The following is a 21,251-nucleotide window of genomic DNA, read 5'->3' on the forward strand; positions in this document are numbered from 1 at the left end:
AAGCATTTCTGAAATGTGTTTCAGATCTAGAGTTGACTGGAGTAATTTTGCCAGTTCCAGTTCTGGAACAGGGACTGGGGTTTTATTCAAATCTCTTCATTGTACCAAAGAAGGAAAATTCCTTCAGACCAGTTCTGGATCTAAAAATATTGAATCGTTATGTAAGGATACCAACATTCAAAATGGTAACTGTAAGGACTATCCTGCCTTTTGTTCATCAAGGGCATTATATGTCTACTATAGATTTACAGGATGCATATCTGCATATTCCGATTCATCCAGATCACTATCAGTTTCTGAGATTCTCTTTCCTAGACAAGCATTACCAGTTTGTGGCTCTGCCGTTTGGCCTAGCCACAGCTCCAAGAATTTTTTCGAAGGTTCTCGGTGCCCTTCTGTCTGTAATCAGAGAACAGGGTATTGTGGTATTCCTTATTTGGACGATATCTTGGTACTTGCTCAGTCTTCACATTTAGCAGAATCTCATTCGAATCGACTTGTGTTGTTTCTTCAACATCATGGTTGGAGGATCAATTTACCAAAAAGTTCATTGATTCCTCAGACACAGGTAACCTTTTTAGGTTTCAGATAGATTCTGTATCCATGACTCTATCTTTGATAGACATGAGACGTCTAAAGTTGATATCAGCTTGTCAAAACCTTCAGTCACAATCTTTCCCTTCGGTAGCCTTATGCATGGAAATTCTAGGTCTTATGATTGCGGCATCGGACGCGATCCCCTTTGCTCGTTTTCACATGCGGCCTCTTCAGCTCTGTATGCTGAACCAGTGGTGCAGGGATTACACAAAGATATCTCAATTAATATCTTTAAAACCGATTGTACGACACTCTGACGTGGTGGACAGATCACCATCGTTTAGTTCAGGGGGCTTCTTTTGTTCTTCCGACCTGGACTGTAATTTCAACAGATGCAAGTCCTACAGGTTGGGGAGCTGTGTGGGGGTCTCTGACAGCACAAGGGGTTTGGGAATCTCAGGAGGTGAGATTACCGATCAATATTTTGGAACTCCGTGCAATTTTCAGAGCTCTTCAGTCTTGGCCTCTTCTAAAGAGAGAATCATTCATTTGTTTTCAGACAGACAATGTCACAACTGTGGCATACATCAATCATCAAGGAGGGACTCACAGTCCTCTGGCTATGAAAGAAGTATCTCGAATTCTGGTATGGGCGGAATCCAGCTACTGTCTAGTTTCTGCGGTTCATATCCCAGGTATAGACAATTGGGAAGCGGATTATCTCAGTCGCCACACGTTTCATCCGGGCGAATGGTCTCTTCTCCCAGAGGTATTTCTTCAGATTGTTCAAATATGGGGTCTCCCAGAAATAGATCTGATGGCTTCTCATCTAAACAAGAAACTTCCCAGGTATCTGTCCAGATCCAGGGATCCTCAAGCGGAAGCAGTGGATGCGTTGTCACTTCCTTGGAAGTATCATCCTGCCTATATCTTTCCGCCTCTAGTTCTTCTTCCAAGAGTAATCTCCAAGATTCTGAAGGAATGCTCATTTGTTCTGCTGGTGGCTCCAGCATGGCCTCACAGGTTTTTGGTATGCGGATCCTGTCCGGATGGCCTCTTGCCAACCGTGGACTCTTCCGTTAAGACCAGACCTTCTGTCACAAGGTCCTTTTTTCCATCAGGATCTCAAATCCTTAAATTTAAAGGTATGGAGATTGAACGCTTGATTCTTAGTCAAAGAGGTTTCTCTGACTCTGTGATTAATACTATGTTACAGGCTCGTAAATCCGTATCTAGGGAGATATCTGGAAGACTTATATTTCTTGGTGTCTTTCTCATCATTTTTCCGAAAGACTTCTAGTCTATTTGTTATCTTTTCCGGTTCTAGGAAAGGTCAGAAGGCTTCTGCCATTTCTTTGGCATCTTGGTTGAAATCTTTAATTCATCATGCTTATGTCGAGTCGGGTAAAACTCCGCCTCAAAGGATTACAGCTCATTCTACTAGGTCAGTTTCTACTTCCTAGGCGTTTAGGAATGAAGCTTCGGTTGTTCAGATTTGCAAAGCAGCAACTTGGTCTTCTTTGCATGCTTTTACTAAATTCTACCATTTTGATGTGTTTTCTTCTTCTGAAGCAGTTTTTGGTAGAAAAGTACTTCAGGCAGCTGTTTCAGTTTGATTCTTCTGCTTATATTTTCAGTTTTTTTCATTATAAGTTTTAAACTTTGTTTGGGTGTGGATTATTTTCAGCGGAATTGGCTGTCTTTATTTTATCCCTCCCTCTCTAGTGACTCTAGCGTGGAAGATCCACATCATGGGTAGTCATTATCCCATACGTCACTAGCTCATGGACTCTTGCTAATTACATGAAAGAAAACATAATTTATGTAAGAACTTACCTGATAAATTCATTTCTTTCATATTAGCAAGAGTCCATGAGGCCCACCCTTTTTTGTGGTGGTTATGATTTTTTTGTATAAAGCACAATTATTCCAATTCCTTATATTTATGCTTCGCACTTTTTGCTTATCACCCCACTTCTTGGCTATTCGTTAAACTGATTTGTGGGTGTGGTGAGGGGTGTATTTATAGGCATTTTGAGGTTTGGGAAACTTTGCCCCTCCTGGTAGGAATGTATATCCCATACGTCACTAGCTCATGGACTCTTGCTAATATGAAAGAAATGAATTTATCAGGTAAGTTCTTACATAAATTATGTTTTTCTGTTGCAAGAATAATCCTAAAGGAGCAGTTTCCAATATGTTTAATACTTTGGATCTGGTATAGTAATAAGTCATTGAAAATACTTTATGGATTAAAAATACAATACAAAGCCAAAATTGCGATGTACTATTAGGACCGTTGCACGCCAATGCGTGAGATCATAAAACACTGTAGAAAGAATAGTAAAAGAGTAGAAACCAGTCAAGTAAATCAGCTATAAATTGTGTTTCTAAAAGGTGTTGAATCAAGTAGGAAAATACAATTTGGAGAAATTAGGGGATGAAAAGACAGAAATCAGTTATAGAGTCTTTTAGATGTCTTTATAAATGAGAGAATTAGGTACATCTAGTTACAATTAATGTTTAATATTATTATTTAAAGTTATAGTAAACTTTCTCCTTTGTCTAAACAGGTCTAGAATGTCAGTGATATTTTAGATGGAGTTAAATTCATCAGTTGTAATGAAGATGCACTATAACTTACTTTTTAACGTAGCGCTGAAATTCAAATTCCCCAGGCTCCGGCCGCCCACTTCAAAAGTAATATTTTTGTAGAGCTAACGGTTCTCAAATCAGCGCTCTAGTTAAATTGCACTTTTATTGTAGCTAGAGTGCAGATTGGAGAATATTTCAAACTGATAGCTCAACAAAAATATTACTTTGAAGTGGGCAGCAGGAGCCCAGGGAATTTGAATTTCAGTGCTACGTTAAAAAGTTATAGTGCATCTTCAAAACAACTGATGAATTAAACACCATCTAAAATATCATTAACATTCCGGATCTGTTTAGAGAAAGGGGAAAGTTTACTATCACTTTAAAATATATAGTAAAGAAATATTATGATTATTAGAAAAGCAATGCTGATTTAGTGGGCTGGCATCTGCCAAATAAAGGCCAGATTACAAGTTGAGCACTATTTAATGCTTGAGTGCTAACTGCGCTAGAAGTAAGCTTTTTGCATGCGTCTGGTTGCGCTCGTATTACAAGTTGGAAGTAAACAGCTAACGCGTAAAAAGGCGGACTTACAATATCGTGCACGCAATAATTTATTCCCACAAAGAAGTCGATGGAGCAAAAAAAGTGTGTGTGTGTGGGGGGGGGGGGGGAATCTAACACCCTACTCTCTCGCAAACCCGATCCCATATTATTGAGTGCGCTAATCGACATGAAGATATGAATATTTCACATTCAATTGTTATTCACATAGAAAAAAAAATGTTCTATTTATTCATAAATTCATATTTTTATATCTATCTATATATATTTATATATATATATATATATATATATATGATTTTTGCACAATTATATATATATATATATATATATATATATATATATATATATATATATATATATAATTATATATATATATAAATATCTATTTTTAAAAATCCCCTATGTGCAGAACATTGTAATGTCAAATAATTACAGTAAATGCATAGTTAAAACCTTTATTAAATATGAATATTGCATAAATAGGTTTTTTCATGTTTTCATCTACTTAACTGCAAAGGGCTCTAATGCACTTAAATATATGTCTACATATGTATTTATGTGTATATATGTCTGTAAATACATATATAAATACATACATATGTACACACACACACACACACAAACACACACACACACATATATATATATATATATATATATATATATATATATATATATACATATCCATCTTTAGACATGTATATGTATACTGTACATATGTGTTTATGTGTGCATATATGTCTGTAAAGCACAGAAATGCAGTACTGGGACCTAGCTGAACACATCTGCTAAGCCAATGACGAGAGGCATATGTGTGTAGCCACCAAACATCTGCTAGCTCACAGTTGTGCATTGCTGTTCCTGAGCCTATCCAGGTATGCTTTTCAATAAAGTAAATTGAGAATGCTCTGTTTGAACCATGAACGTTTCATTTTGACTTTCATATCCCTTTCAAGGGACAGTCTACACCTTAGTTTTCTTAAAGTCTTACCTTAGATTAAGCTGCAAATAGCCTCCTGCACTTTTTCTATATCATACAGCAGGAACAGTAAAAAAAATAATTTAAACTGAATATTGTTTCTGGCCACTTTCAAATGGCTGCCAAGCTCCACCTACTGATGAAATCACGATCTGGGCTGCACTCTGCTGAAAAGCATTGACAGTCTGTTGAATCCAACTAGTGAGTCTTTTGTGAGTGGACGCCATATGTAGCCCAGATCGTGATGTCATCAGTGGGTGGAGTGTGGCAGCCATTTCAAAGTGGCCAGAAACAATATTCATTTAAAAAAACTTTTTTACAGTTCCTGCTGCATGATATAGAAAAGGGTGCAGGAGGCTGTTTGCAGCTTAATCTAAGGTAAGACTTTAAGATGACTAAGGTGTAGACTGTCCCTTTAAGCATCAAAGAAATAGAAGTGCTTCTGATTAGATATAGTTGTCATTGTTGAAATGGTGGATCTAAATTATTGATAGTTGACAGGCAAAACGGGATAAAGCCTACCATCTGCTCCTCTGCTAAACTGCAGGTGCAGTTTGTCCTTCACTTGTTTAGCAGAAGCACACCTGCATTGTCGGCAATATCACAGTTGTTAGGCCTTTTCATTGGCAGTATCACCTGCTTTAATTGGCAGCCATCTGCTTTGAAAACAGTAAGACTTTATTATTAAGGATTAAATATTAATACTGCATTTATTGCTGCATTTCCTTCACATCCACTATCTCTCCTTTACTATCACTGTAGGGCTGCAGATTTGGCAAATACATCCTTTAAGACATAGATTTAATTGACCTAACCCTTTGTCTTGAAACTTACCATGCACTGACAAAATATGTGTGTGTGTGTGGGGGTAAATTATTGTTTTATCTGATCAGAATAATTTACTGTTCTTTTAGTATAGATTGATTTTGTCTGCTACAATCTTTTTATACTTGTTAACCATGAGAAAATAAACCATTCGCAAGGGGTAATTGGATGTCAGCAATGTTGCTGGTGTGTTAGTGCAGTAACTTAGATTAATTAAGAAAGTACATGTATTGAAAGGTTAAAGGGACATTATACACTCATTTTTTCTTTGCATAAATGTTTTGTAGATAATCTATTTATATAGCCCATAAAGTTTTTTTTTTTTAAATTAATGTATAGTTTTGCTTATTTTTAAATAACATTGCTCTGATTTTCAGACACCTAACCAAGCCCCAAAGTTTTATGTGAATACGCTCGACTACCTACTCCAGCTTGCTCCTGTTTGTGTAAAGGGTCTTTTCATATGCAAAAGAAGGGGGAGGGGGGGAGTGTCTTTATTTGCCACTTGCAGTGGGCTTTCCAGCTACCTTTTCAACAGAGCCAAACTGACAGCTTCTAAGTAAGTTTTTAAACAGTTTTATACTGGATTTTTATATCAGTATCTGTGCATATTATTCTTTATAGTAGTGTCTATTACATGCAGTTATATGAAAATGAGTGTATACTGTCCCTTTAACCCCTTACCAAAATTAGTATAAGGCAGCACATCTGCATGGTACATGTACACTAAAAATGAAAACAACATTTTTTTATTTAAGGTACTCTTTTTGTCTGATTTAAGTGGTTCTAAGAACATCTGTAGATGGAGAAAGTTTGCAAGGTTTAATATAAATAAAATGTAACAATCTAATAATATCACTTATTTGACAAAATGAACATGGGTTACTGAAGGACACAATATGTATGTGCTTATAGAGAGGTAAAAAAAAACTTCTGGCATTGTTCCTAGCAAGTTCACAAATAAGCTGACTTTTTGGAGCATGCATTGATAATGTAAATAGTGTATTGTATGTGATTCTTAAATAAACTATAGACATAAATCCTTGTGATTTATAAAATCCTTGGAAGATAAAGAGGAACTGTTTATTATATAGTTTATTAATAGAATGAACACATTATATATACAGACTATTCCCTTCTGGATTCAGGCTTCTGATTTATGTTTACTTACTATTGTGTCTTGACTTTGTGTATTAGACCTGTCACTTTGTGCAAACACTGCAGTTTTATTTCTATTCTAGTTTATGCTGAAGGAATTTGAAGCTCGCAAGGAGCAATATGAGGATTTGAAGCAGGCAGCTTTTGGCATCTTAACTGGACCAGGAGACGAGTCCCCGTCCACCAGCCAAGTTGAGGAAGACTTCCATGAAGTAAGCCAGAAATGGACAGAGTTGACCAACCGTTTGAATAACCGGGCTGAACAGATTGACCAGGCCACCATCAAAAGCACCCAATATCAGGAGGTCTTGCAAAGATTGACGGACAAAATAAAGCAAGCAGGAAGGAGACTGGGGTCACAGTCGGCTGTTGGTACACAGCCTGATGCCGTGAAACAGCAGCTGCAAGAAACCAGTGAGATCCGATCTGACCTGGAGTCTCTAACTCATGAGGTTTTAGAAGCTCAAGTTCTGTGCAACGAATTGTCAGATCTTGTGGTGGAACCATACCTTAAGGATGAGCTTCAAAAACGTGTGGATACTGTTGCACTTCCACTGAAAGGAATGGAAGATTTGGCAGGTTAGGAACTCCTCTTTGTAATTTATAATACTCCCAGTAATCCTTATGTTGATATATTTACTTAAAGGGACAGTCTACACTAAAATTGTTATTGTTTAAAAGATAGATAACACCTTTACTACCTATTCCCTAGCTTTGCACAACCATCATTGTTATATTAATATACTTTATTTCATTCAAATCTCTAAATTCCCACCTGTTTCTAAGCCACTATAGATAGCCTCTTATCACATGCTTTTTTATTTGCTGTTCACAACAGGAGACTGCTAATTCATGTGGACCATATAGATAACATTGTGTTCACGCCCAAGGAGTTATATATGATTTAGCACATAGACAGCATCACAGTACTAAATGCAAGTCAATAGATAATAAATACAAAGTCATGTGATCAGGGGGCTGTCAGAAGGTTCTTAGATACAAGGTAATCACAGAGGTAAAAAGTATTTTAATATAACTGTGTTGGTTATGCAAAACTGGGGAATGGGTAATAAAGGGATTATCTATCTTTTACAACAATAAAAATTCTATTGCAGACTGTCCCTTTAATTTGGAGATAATATTTTTAAGGATCACTAATCATAATTTCATACATGTGAATTAAACATGGTGAAAATATGTTTGGGCTCACAGTAAAAACTGTTTAAATTGAAATGAAAATGAATACCACAGTATCAGTTTTATGTTTCCTACTACTCACTGGCTGATAAAGACATTAATACATTTAAATATAAAACAATTCTAAAATGTTATAGATTAAACTAACCAGTGTCCTTTTAGGTTAAAGACAATTCATGGATGGTATAATGTAGATGTAAGCTTGTAATTAAAGTGAATGTAAATTTTGATGCTAAAGTGCCCGGTTTTTAAAATTTTTATTTAAAACAGGGGCACTTTAATTCATCAAAATTTACATTTTACTCGTGAAAAAATGCTTACCTTTTAAACTTGACAGCCGCTCCAGCTTCCCCCGGTCATCGCAAGCCATTTCTGACGTCAGAAATGATGGATCGGTCATCCTCCAATCACGGCTCCCCGCCCCCCCGGGGGGAATCAGTGTCTGATTCAACGCCGTGATTGGAGGAAGACAGATTCCTCATTTTAGACCCAGGAAGAGACTTTGCGACAGGCGGAGGAAGCTGGAGCGGCTGTCAAGATTAAAAGGTAAGTATTTTTTCACAACACAAGTGAAATGTAAATTTTGATGAATTAAAGTGCCCCTGTTTTTAATCAAATTTTTTAAAACCGGGCACTTTAGCATCAAAATTTACATTCACTTTAAGTTGTCATTATTGTAATTCTAGATTGTGTGAATGTGGGGGTGATAGTGATGATGTCAGCAGTGAGGATGAATAGAATGTATGAGATTGCTACTTGCTTAGTCTTTGCTGTAATTTTTAATTGATGGGATATATTGGTTGAACAGATTATGTTTATTTGTAGGAGAGGTAGGATAAATCTTGAGACAAGAAGCACATTTACTTATCATAGTTGATTTGGCTACTCATGAAATTGGATACACAGGGCATATTTTTAATGCAATAATTCATTCAAATATTAACTAATGTGTTATGACTATAGCAGTTGACACTATTGTCAGTAATATGGTAACATGGAAAACCATTTGTGAGAACTGATATTTACTAATAATTACATGACTTAACGTTTGCACATTCATCAGCTATAGTAAAATGTTGACAATAATTTTGTCTTTCAGCTGATCGGGTGAATCGCCTTCAGACGGCTCTTGCCAGTTCTCAGCAGTACCAGCAGATGTTTGATGAGCTTAGAAGCTGGTTGGACAGCAAGCAGATGCAGCAGGCTAAGTGTCCACCAGTATCTGCCAAGCTAGAAAGGTTGCAGACATTAATACAGGAGCAAGATGAATTCCAGAAGAGCCTAAACCAATACAGTGGCACCTATGAAATGATTGTTACTGAGGGTGAGTCCCTACTCCAGTCTGCCCAGCCTGGACAGGAAAAAACATCTCTGCAGAATCAGTTACTGACTCTGAAGGCAAACTGGGAAGAGCTAGGAAAGAAGGCAGCAGAAAGACACAGCAAACTTAAAGACTGTTTTCAGAAGGCTCAGAAATATGGACGACATGTGGAAGATCTTGTGCCATGGTTGGAAGATTGTGAAACACAAATGAAAGGAATGGATGTAACACTTGACCTTGTGCAATTGGAGGCTCAGCTTCTGCGTGCGAAGGTGCTGCAAAGTGACATAGACAAAAAACGTTCCCTCGTGGAGATGATGAATACCACTGCTGATATTTTAATTGAAGCTACTGAGGTAGATGATAGAGAGATTCTAGAAGAGAAAGCACAAATAAATCAGCGTATAGACAGCATCACAGAAGAGTTGCACATTAAAGCTAGTTCAATTGAGGAGATGTCTTTGAGAATGAAAGAACTAAAAGACAGTTTTAAAAATATTGATAAGAAGCTGGAAGGAGCAAAACATGTTCTTGAAATTTACACAGCCCTTGGCCCTCAAGCATGCAGCACTAAGAACCTAGACAACATCAGGTCCCAGCAAGACACACTTCACTCTTTGGGTACACAAGTGAAGTACTTAAATGATCTGATCCAGGGATTAGTAGAAGATGCCCCAGCAGGCTCTGATGTATCTGATCTTGTGCATCAGGTTGAAGCAGTCCAGCAAGACTATGAAACTGTGAAACAAGAAGTCAATGAGTGTTGTTCGACTATGGAGAGTAAATTGCAAGGGATTGGTCAGTTCCATGCTCATGTTCGGGAGATGTTCTCTCAGTTGACTGATCTGGATGATGATTTAGACAGCATGAGTCCAGTGGGTAGAGATGTAGACAGCTTGAAGTCACAAGCTGAAGATGTCCAGAAATTTTTGGATACTCTGCAGGGTTTGAAATCAGACATTGAATGTTCAGAGAAAGATTGCAGAGACATGCTTGAAAATGAAGGAGGCCCTGACCTTGTGGGGCTAAAACGGGAGCTTGGAACATTAAATAAGCAATGTGTAAAATTGACTGAACGAGGCAGGAATCGTCAGGAGCAACTCGAAGCCACACTGGCCAAAGTAGAAGATTTTAACAACAAACAAAAGGAGCTGAAACAACTGATCTCGACTGCAGAGGGCAGCAGGTCTCTACAAGGCATTGTGGGCACTGAAGTGGATACCATTAAACAGCAGCTGGACGATTTTAAGGTAAGAGTATTATTTTTAGCATTATAATAAATCTAATTTTGGCAGGTGTATAATAACTCTATTATACTCTCAGAATTATTAGATTTGATGTTAGTTTGTATGTGTATGTAATATGGTTATGGATGGAAAAATATTACTATGGTTTGCATGTCAGGGGATAATAGTTCAGATGAACAGAGAAAAAAGTTACTCATCCACTCATTTTTTTTTATTGGGCCCAAATTTAGTGTTCTCCACAGAAAACGTTTGCGAGCCAGGCGGCATTATGAAGTAGCCAGGGGAGGGCAGTGTAATACTTTGCAATATTGTAACATTCAGTGAGTGTGGTCTATGTGGAGCTATGTACTGGAATATTCACCGGCACCCTGGTTGATGTGTTTGTGTATATATATATATATATATATATATATATATATATATATATATATATATATATATATATATATATATATATATATATATATGTGTTGTGCTCGCCTGGTTATAGTAAAAATTTCAAGCCCTGTGTGTGTGTATATATATATATATATATATATATATATATATAAATATATATATATATATATATATATATATATATAATATAACATACACACACACATATATATATATATATATATATATATGAGTGTATGATCAAGAGGTTCTACTGGTAATATATTATCTGTAAAAAAAAAAGTGACATGTTTACTAAATTATGCAGTAGTTGTGATGCTCAAGAGCAGTTTACATGACTTGAGATGAATTATACACATTTATTTATTTGTCCTGGTGCAAAACTTTTCTCTGTGGTGCTGCAGCAAGGGGTTAAATCAGCCTGTTCCTTATAGGGCCTTGTTTTTGGTATTCGAGTGAGGGGGGCGTCCTCTGAGCTCATGGGAAGTTCAGACAATGACAGGAAGAGAATGTGCTTTTTCATGAGCCGATCACAAGCTGGGTTGTGCCAAAGACAGGGCCTAGGTTGTCTAGATATTTCTGCATGGACAGAGGTGTTTATATGCAGGATGTTATGACTTCACAGGCCAGCTCAGTAAGTTATTATATTATTGCCTGGCAGACCTTGATTCCAAACAAACAGACAATAAATCTCACTTATGCTTCCCTTGTATTCATTTGTGTGTCCCTTGTACAGGGCTTATCTTCAGAAGTAAATTAGAAATTGTGCAGGAAAGGGATGAAAAGTAGTACACGTTCAACCTTGTAAAATGCTTGAGTGAAGTTTATATAAATGAATTGTACACAAGCCTTCACATTCAGCAGACTGTAATCACAGAGACAGAGAAAGGTTTCTCAATATGATCTTACTCAAGTCGAAATTAAACTTCAAGATTCAGATACAGCATGCAATTTTTAACAACTTTCCAATTTACTTCAATTAACAAAATGTGCACAGTCTTTTTATATTTACACTTTTTGAGTCACCAACTCCTACTGAGCATGTGCAAGAATTCACTGCATATACGTATATGCATTTGTGATTGGCTGATGGCTGTCACATGATACTGGGGGAGTGGAAATAGACATAACTTTGCAATTTATTTAACAAAAATCTACTACTCATTTGAAGTTCAGACTAAGTGCTATTGCATTGTCTTCTTATCATGCATTTGATTAATTATGCAAATCTACTGTATTGACTGGTCCTTTAAGCTGAAGTGCTGGCTCATGAGAGAACTGGTATCTTATGCTGCACTTGTACTTTAACGATTTAAATGCAGTCTGATATTATATCACTGGTTTATCTATATGACACAGTCTTCTGTAACTTGGAGTGGTGAAGCTATGGCTTCTTAAAGGGAAATGAAACCCAAAATTACAGTCCCTTTAAAGGGACTGTAAACGATGATATTTTTATATAAAATGTTTAGTTATGTGTAATGTACAACTTTGCAATATGTTAATGATTTATTATGCCCCCATTTCATGTAATTTAGCTCTTTTAAAAAAAAGGGAGCAATTTCTAATTCTCAGAGCTTAAAATACTTCCCTTGCTGATTTTGCCAGGCTAACTCTGCTACATATATGTCCCTAATTGGCTAGCCTTGTTGTCTGAGGACTAAAGCCCATATTGGTTACTGCAAATAAGGCAAATGGTGGGGGGAATTTGGCTTTTGAAAAAGAATTACAGTAAAAAGAATGTTATTTTTTTCATAAATGTTTAGACTTGGCTAATATGTTATTTCAAAGCAGCACAACAGAAGTGTCTTGTAATTAATATTTTTGGTTCCTAAAATGGTGTTGCCGGTTTCTCAGTCACCTGGTATTGGTTTAGATAATTTGTGAGTAAATTTGAGTAAAAAAAAAAAAAAAGAACCGAGTAGTGTTTGATCTGGGAGTACATTAAACAAACAGTTGATCAGGTTGCTCACTTAAGTGAGTAGAAAGTGCTGAATACTATGCAGTATTGTGGGAGAGAGCCTGTCCCCTTGGTATGTGTCTCTGATGATAGAGCCCTTCTGCAGAGCTGAAACAAGGTGCATGTTTGTTGTATATGTTACTCACAGTTATGGATAGATAAATGTAAAATATACGCTTCTTTTAGCTATCAAAGAAAACCTTTAGCACAAGTTTGTTCTTCTCTTGTCTTTATAATCTCTGCATTTGGGGGATTACTCAGTATAATTTATTTGTGTCAGTAAAATCTTTGGAGTATCGTGTAAACATTGTACCAGTGTGATTTCCTGACACACCCAGCTGCACAACTGGCGTATGGTGACAAAGACCATGTGGACCATGGCAGCTGTGTGAGCTGAGCTGTTTATAGCCTGGCATGTGGTGTTGTGGCTGGGCAGACCCTCGACAGACACCCAGATTCTCTGCGGGCCACAGTAGGCTTTATAATTCCAGGAATGTAGTCAGGAATAAACAGGTTGAAGTGGGTTCTGCAGCTTGTTCTGCTATAGAACTCCTGGATACTTATTTCAGAAATGAAGTAATTTGATATGAGATTACTTTATTTTTATTCTAGAGAAATATAGAACAACATAAGTGTCTGCAGATTACTGAATAAAGACATGTTAGGTGTTATAAACTCCTGGCTTTTTAAGTACAGATACAGTGAACTAGTGATGCCCTAATACGGAGCTTTCCAAACTTTTCATGTTGGCGACACACTTTTTAGACCTACATCATTTCGCGACACAGTAATTCAGTTGTACCAGCAAACAGGAGGTTAAACTAACTTGTTTTAAGAGATGCAGACACATACATAAATTATATAATAACAAAATGTATTTACAGGTAACAGTAAGTATGTGCAAAAATTAAAAAAAAAGTTTAATAACACCAATAGGTACTTACTATTTTAATGGGATGTATGAGGTTGATGGGATGAACACAGTTTCTGAATATATGGTAGAATATTAGTTAAAGACACTCGCATTTCATCATCAAGCATTTTTAAGCTTCCACTTCCTATCCATATATCAAGAGCAGGAGCAGCAATGCACTACTGGGAGCTAGCTACAAAAAACACTGACTTCAGCTCATCGTTTAAGCTGCCGCCCTCAGAGCTCTGCGTGTCCGACTGACTACTGCCCGCACTGCAAACACACTGCTGCCCCACTTACTGACTACACATGCAGTTACAAGCCGATTGAGGAGACTACACGTGCAGTCAGGAGCCAATTTTCCCACTAAAGCTGCCAATGGGAATAGTTTCAGTTCCCGCTGAGCTGTGCCAATCTGTTAAGATGATCTGTGACCCAGTAGGTATCAATCACGTGTCAACTACGTGATATGCGTAGCAGTCAGGCGAAAAGTCAGAAACAAAAAAAAGTTTTAAAAATGTTAAGTTCAAAAAAATGTGTGCTGAAGCAGGGACACACCTTCACACTGCTGCCGACACACTAATGTGTCACTAAACACCGTTTGGAAAGCACTGCCCTAATAACTGTGCAAGTAGCAGTTGTGAGTACTGGTCATGTAAATGTATTTAAATGGACAGTGATTACAGGACATTTCTGTTGTGTTGCAATAAAATTACATATTAGCCAAGTCTAAATGTTTTTATAACACATTAACATCTTTTCTACGACTATTGTTGTTAAATAGCTCAGCCCCACCCACCATTAGCCTTATTTGGATGAGCCAATCTGGGCTTTAGTCCACAGATAACAAGGCTAGCCACGGTCATAGAGTTAGTATATAACACATTGTTTTGCAGATGTTAGCTGATGTAATAAATTAGTGAAATATGTGTAGCAGGGTTAACCTTGAAAGTCAGCAGGTGCATTTCAAGTTCAGTTCTGAGAATTATAAATTGCTCAAGTGTGCTAATATAATATTTAAAGGGACATTAAACACAAATTAGAAACACCTTGAAACTGTAGCTTTGCTTCTGGGAAGCATTTTAAAATAAATAATGCACTTTGTTTTTTTTTGTAAAAGAGAAGACGTTTTCTTTACACTAATTCTCGTCTCCTATTAAAATATGTCCACTTCTACCCAATAACATGTATTTGGCGTATGATTGTGCATTGTTGTTTACATGTTTTCTCACTGATTTTGCTCCGTTGATTATTTATAATGTATTAAATATTTGTTTTAAACTGACAGACCCAAATTAATTTCTTTTATCTACTCTATTACTAAATATAAATATATACTTATACACATATTTGTATCTTTATTTAGCTATGTATAGGCTTACAGCCCATATATGCTGAAAGATAACCTATTGCCTGCAGGTTTTGTTGTACAAACACATATTGCTGATTTCTGTATTACAATTATATACAAACCTATACTACCTAGTATCCTCAGTGCTATTTCACACAATGAGTTTGCTTGTCATTACCAACAACACTGGTAATCCATATACATGACTGAGGAGACTGTTGGGGGTAAATGATAATGCACAAGAAAAAGTTAACAAAAATGTAAGCACGTTATTGTTATTTTATAGCAAAACCAAGGGGGGGGAATCAGGGTATATTGCACTGTTATATTTTAATCAGCTAAACATTTCTTGGGGAATACAGTTTTGTGTTTAAAGGGATATCAAACCCATTTTTTTTATTTCATGATTCAGATAGAGCATGCAGTTTTAAGAAACTTTCTAATTTACTCCTATTATAAATTTTTCTTCATTCTCTTGGTATCTTTATTTGAAAAGGCAAGAATGTAAGCTTAGGAGCCGGCCCACTTTTGGTTTAGAACCTGGGCCGGCACTTTATCTTGCATTCTTGCTTTTTCAAATAAAAGATACCAAGTGAACAAAGAAAAATTGATAATAGGAGTAAATTAGAAAGTTGCTTAAAATGTCATGCTCTATCTGAATCATGAAAGTTTAATTTTGACTAGACTATTCCTTTAAAGGGCCATAATACCCAAATGTTTAAACACTTGAAAGTGATGCAGCATAGCTGTAAAAAGCTGACTAGAAAATATCTCCTGAACATCTCTATGTAAAAAAGAAATATATTTTACCTCAAAAGTTCCTCAGTAGCCACCTCCCATTGTAAAGGATTTCTAAGCAGCATTTTAGTGTGTCTGTCCTGGGACAGCTGAAAGGATGAGCCTCGTGAACTCTCATATTATTTCACCAATCAGGTAAAGGAAGCTTACTATGAAATCTCATGAGAGTTAAGTCAAATCTCATGAGATCACAGTAAGAGTTCATGACCTCAGCACTGCTGATGCTGATTGGCTGCTGTTCATTTCTTCATTTTTTTTTTTTTTTTTTTACCTGCAGCTGGGAGCAGCTGAGTATAACTTTTTACACAGAACTTACTCTGCTGAGCTGAGGAGATTGTGAGGTAAAATATCTTCCTTTTTTACATAGAGATGCTCAGGTGATATTTTCCTGTAAGCTTTTTAGTTATACTGCATTAGTTTCAAGTGATTTAGCATATGAGTATTATGTCCCTTTAATCTTTAACATACTGTAATTGGCATTGCAGGGTACTGTATATATATATCTAGAAGAGTAGCATACAATTGAGTTTGTTCCTTTCTATTAATTTAAAATAAAAGAGTGGAGCATTGGATAAAGTTGATATGTTTGAAATAATTTGGTTACTTTATAATCTGGATTGGAGTATAAATTATTTTGGATATTAGAACGTTGCATTGGATGAATGCTATTGAGACATACGTTAACAACATAAATTAACATTTTTTTTTTTATATATATTTTTTTTATAAAGCACTGTCATATGAGATATGACCTAGGTGTAGTATTGCAGAGTAAGAAAGTAAAAAAGAGTTACAGGAACAATAAAGATGTTTCCACAGGTGATCTATAAGGCAGGTGGTTGAGTGAGCAGGAACAGGTATAGAGAAAGAATAGGTAAAGAGAAAGTAATGGTAAAGGATCTGAAGCTACAAAATAGAGAAATCTGTTAACAGTGGTTGCAAGCATCATTGAACAGGTGTGTGTTTAGGCAACTATGGAAACTCTGAAAGCTTGAGGCATGTCTTACAGACCAAGGCAGGAAATTCCATAGAATAGATCCAGTTATAGAACAACCCTATAGAGAGGAATGTGAGGTTGTTGTGGGATAGGTCTTTTGCAGAGGTAAATTGGTAGTTTGCTGATTTTTTTTTTAGACAAGGCACAGATATAGAAGAGTGCAGTGCTAAAGCTGTGGCTTTGTAAGTTAGGTTTTGAATTTTATTTTTAAGGTTAAAAGAGGCAGATGAGGGACTAATGGAGAAGACTAAAAGTGGTGTGTAAGGAAGATGAGTTTAGTAGGTGAAGATTATGATTCAAATATAACCCACAGTAAGAGGTCTTAAAGTTTGAAAATTATGATAGCAATATTAAAAGCATAGGTCTAGTTCAGAGCGGTAGTGCCTTGAGTGCTTTTCTTTAATACCAGTGGTGAGAGTCAACGGTCCATTACTTATGGGAATTACTCTTCTCAACCACTAGGATGAGGCAAAGATTTCCAAACCCCAAGAGCTCTATAAAACTCCTCCCACACATACAGTCTTTACTTTGCCTCTGCTGGAGGTGGTTGAAGAATGAAGATGTCCATGTGATTCTTCAGAGAAAGGGGTTTTCAGTCTATATTGAGGCCCGGTTCCCCTCAGAGTACAGTGCTTGTCAGAGGGATGTATTTGGGGTATGGTTTATGTTGCTTTGTTTCACCTTATGGCAAAGCTTCCATAAACCCTCTGTAATAGGTCGCAGGAACGTATCTTCTGCCTCCCTTTATGGATCTACAATATACTCCTATTCCATAACCTCTGCTGATATGTTTCAGTACTGGTTTGAGTGTCTGCTACTTGATTGACAGTGAACGAGTGTCTATTAGTAAGTATAAATATATATATATATATATATTTAAACCTTGTAGACACTCATTTAGCTATATTATGGTCACTTTTTTTCTATTTAAAAAAGTTTATCTATATATGTTTGTATATATGGCCCTGGGACAGATCTTTCACTATTCCCTTGCTTTTGTGCGCAGACTTTTTTTTTTTGTGTACTTAGTTTTTCACGCATCGGCTTTTAACGCAGCAGGTTTGCGCACGTCCCTTAGTCTCTCTCTTAGGAGCTTCAGGTTTTTTCGCTCGCCGGGTTTGCCTGACGGGTAAGCGCATGTCCCTTTTAGTTTTCCTGCACGTTGGTGTACGCACGTCGGGTTTGCGCATGTTTGCTATGCATGCGTCGGGTTTTTGTCGCGCTCAACCTAATTTAAACTGATAGCTGTTTGGCACTGTAATGCTGTGTTTGATATTATGAAGCATGTCTTTAGCAATTCTTGCCAGGAGGGCCTTGTGGCTTAAATCCTGGTCTGCTGATATGGTGTCAAAATCTAGATAGTCTTTCTTTTAAGGGAAAGAAAATATTTGGGTCTGATTTAGATTCTATTATTTCTACGATTACTGGAGGTAAAGGAGCTTTTCTTCCTCAAGACAGAAAGTCTAATGGAAAATCCAAAGCTTCTAATCGTTTTCGTTCCTTTCGTCAGAATAAAGAACAGAAATCTGACTCCTCTGTTCAAAAGCCAGGTTCCTCTGGTTAAAGGGACACTGAACCCAAATTTTTTCTTTTGTAATTCAGAAAGATCATGCAATTTTAATTAACTTTCTAATTTACTCCTATTATCAATTTTTCTTCTTTCTCTTGCTATCATTATTTGAAAAAGAAGGCATCTAAGCTTTTTTTTTGTTTCAGTACTCTGGACAGCACTTTTTTATTGGTGGATGAATTTATCCACCAATCAGCAAGGACAACCCAGGTTGTTCACCAAAAATGGGCCGGCATCTAAACTTACATTCTTGCATTTCAAATAAAGATACCAAGAGAATGAAGAAAATTTGATAATAGGAGTAAATTAGAAAGTTGCTTAAACTTGCATGCTCAATCTGAATCACAAAATAAAATTTTTGGGTACAGTGTCCCTTTAAGGCTAGATTACCTAAAGCAGGGTAAGAAATCAGTCCCTCCTCCTAAAACCGCATGAAGGTGCGGCGCTCAACAAATACCTGATAATAATAATGATAATAAGATTAAGCCTCTTTCAGGAGGCTTGGTTTCAGTCTGTCCTAGATCCCTGGATTCAGAATGTTGTTGTTTCTCAGGTATATCGAATTGGATTCATAACAATGGCCTCCCAGAGGAAGGTTTTTTTTCCCTCCAATGTTCCAAGGAATCCTGTAAAAGCTCAAGCTTTTCTTCAGTCTGTCTCAGATCTGGAAGATATGGGAGTGATTGTTTCAGTTCCTTTGCAGGAACAGGAGATCGAATTTTAATTAAATCTCTTCATGGTTCCAAAGAAGGAAGGTACTTTCAGACAAGTTCTGGATCTAAAAACTCTGAACAAGTTTGTAAGGATTCCATCTTACAGAATGGAAGCTATCAGGAATATTCTGCCTTTTGTTCGTTAAGGTCAATTTATGTCCACAATAGATTTAAAAGATGCTTACCTTCATATTCCAATCCACAGAGACCATTACCAGTTTCTAAAGTGTTTGCTTTTCTGGAGAAGCACTTCCAGTTTGTTGCTCTTCCATTTGGTCTGGCTACAGCGCCAAGAATATTTTCCAAGGTTCTGAGTGCCCTTTTGCCTGTAATCAGAGCTCAGGTTATTTTGCAGCATTTCCTTACCCGGACGATATCTTGGCTCAAACTCCATCTTTTCCTTTAGCAGAATTTTACACCAGCCAACTCTTGTTGTTTCTTCAAAAGCATGGTTGGAGGTGGCTGGATGATCAGTTTATTATTCAGGGGGCTTCTTTTGCTCGTCCTACCTGGATTGTGATTTCTACAGATGCAAGTCTTTTGGGTTGGGGAGCTGTTTGGGGGTTTCTGACTGCACAGGGGTTTTTGGATCCTCGGAAGGTGAGGTTGCCAATCATATTGTTTTCAGGGCCCTTCAAACTTGGCCTCTGTTGAAAAGGGAGTCTTATCTCCATTTCCAGACAGATAATGTCACAGCAGTAGCTTATGTAAACCATCAGGGGGAACTCACAGTTCCCTGACTATAATGGATGTGTCTCGGATTCTCTCTTGGGCAGAAGCCAATGCTTGTCTAGTCTCTGCAATTCATATCCCAAGAGTGAACAATTGGGACGCAAACTTTCTCAGTCATCAGTCTCTATATCCAGGGGAATGGTCTCTTCACCAGGATATGGTTAATCAGATTATGGATCTTTGGGGTCTCCCAGAAATAGATCTGATGGACTCTTGTTTGAACAACAAACTACCCAGGTGCTTTGCGAGGTCAAGGGATCCTCAGGCAAAGGTAGTGGATGCTCTAGTAGTTTCTTGGTCATTTCAGCCCGCTTATCTGTTCTCTCCCCTAGTACTTCTTCCCAGAGTGATTTCCAAGATAAGGCTAGAGAAGTATTTTGTAATCCTGATTGTCCCAGCGTGGCCTCGCAGGATTTGGTATGCGGATCTGGTTCAAATATCCAGTTGCCCTCCTTGGCCTCTTCCACTGCGGTCAGACCTTCTGTCCGGAGTTCCTTTTTTTCCATCCAGATCTCAAATCTCTAAACTTGATGGCATGGAAATTGAACGCTTAGTTCTGAGACATAGGGGTTTCTCAGATGTTGTGATTGAAACTCTGATTCAGGCTTGTAAACCTGTTACTAGGAAGATTTATCACAAGGTTTTGAAAGCCTTTATTTCCTGGCGTATTAATCATGGATTTTCCTGGCATTCTTTTAGAATTCCTAGGATGCTTCAGTTTTTGTAGGATGGCCTAGATAAGGGTCTATTTGCCAGTTCTCTTCCTGATGATCATTGTTTTGTTCAGGCTTTGGTACGTATTAAACCTGTTATCAAGCCTATTTATCCTCCATGGGATCTTAACCTAGACTCCTCCTTTTGAACCTATGCATAAATAGGACATTAAACTACTTTCTTGGAGTGTTATTTTTTTGGCTATATATTCTGCTTAAAGAGTTTCTGAATTGTCTGCTCTTTCTAGTGAGCCTCCTTATTTGATTTTTCATCACGATAAGGCTGTTTTACGGACATTTATTTAATTTGTGGCCTAAGGTTGTCTCTCCAGAAAACTTAGGTAGAGACACTATTGTTAATTATTTGTGTCCTAATCCTAAGAATGCTTCTGAAAGATCTTTGCATTCTTTGGATGTTGTTAGGGCATTGAAATATGTTGATGCCACTAAGGATTTTATACAAACTTCTGGTTTGTTTGTTCTTTTTTTCTGGGCCTAGGAAAGGTTTCTTTAGGCTCTTGGTTAAAACTTTTGATTCACAGAGCTTATTTGGAGGAATTTCAGCCTCCACTGTAGCGGACTTCTGCTCATTCTACTTGGTCAGTTGCCACTTGTTGGGCTTTTAGTATGAGGCTTCAGTCGATCTAATTTGCACGGCAGCTACTTGGTCATCTTTGCATAC

The 21,251-nt window shown here is 37.1% G+C and overlaps 1 protein-coding gene across 6 annotated transcripts in view; it reads left to right on the forward strand.

Moving 5' to 3' along the window:
- Positions 1-21,251, forward strand: part of MACF1 (microtubule actin crosslinking factor 1) — a 413,635-nt gene that overhangs the window by 182,332 nt on the left and 210,052 nt on the right. For all 6 annotated transcript variants that reach the window (XM_053707285.1, XM_053707286.1, XM_053707290.1 and 3 more), the window contains 2 exons: positions 6,742-7,237; positions 8,955-10,426. In XM_053707285.1, coding sequence (XP_053563260.1) covers positions 6,742-7,237; positions 8,955-10,426 — 1,968 coding nt within the window. The remainder of the gene's footprint in view (positions 1-6,741; positions 7,238-8,954; positions 10,427-21,251) is intronic.

The sequence above is a fragment of the Bombina bombina genome, chromosome 3 (assembly GCF_027579735.1).
Source record: "Bombina bombina isolate aBomBom1 chromosome 3, aBomBom1.pri, whole genome shotgun sequence".
In the NCBI taxonomy this organism is placed as follows: Eukaryota; Metazoa; Chordata; class Amphibia; order Anura; family Bombinatoridae; genus Bombina; species Bombina bombina.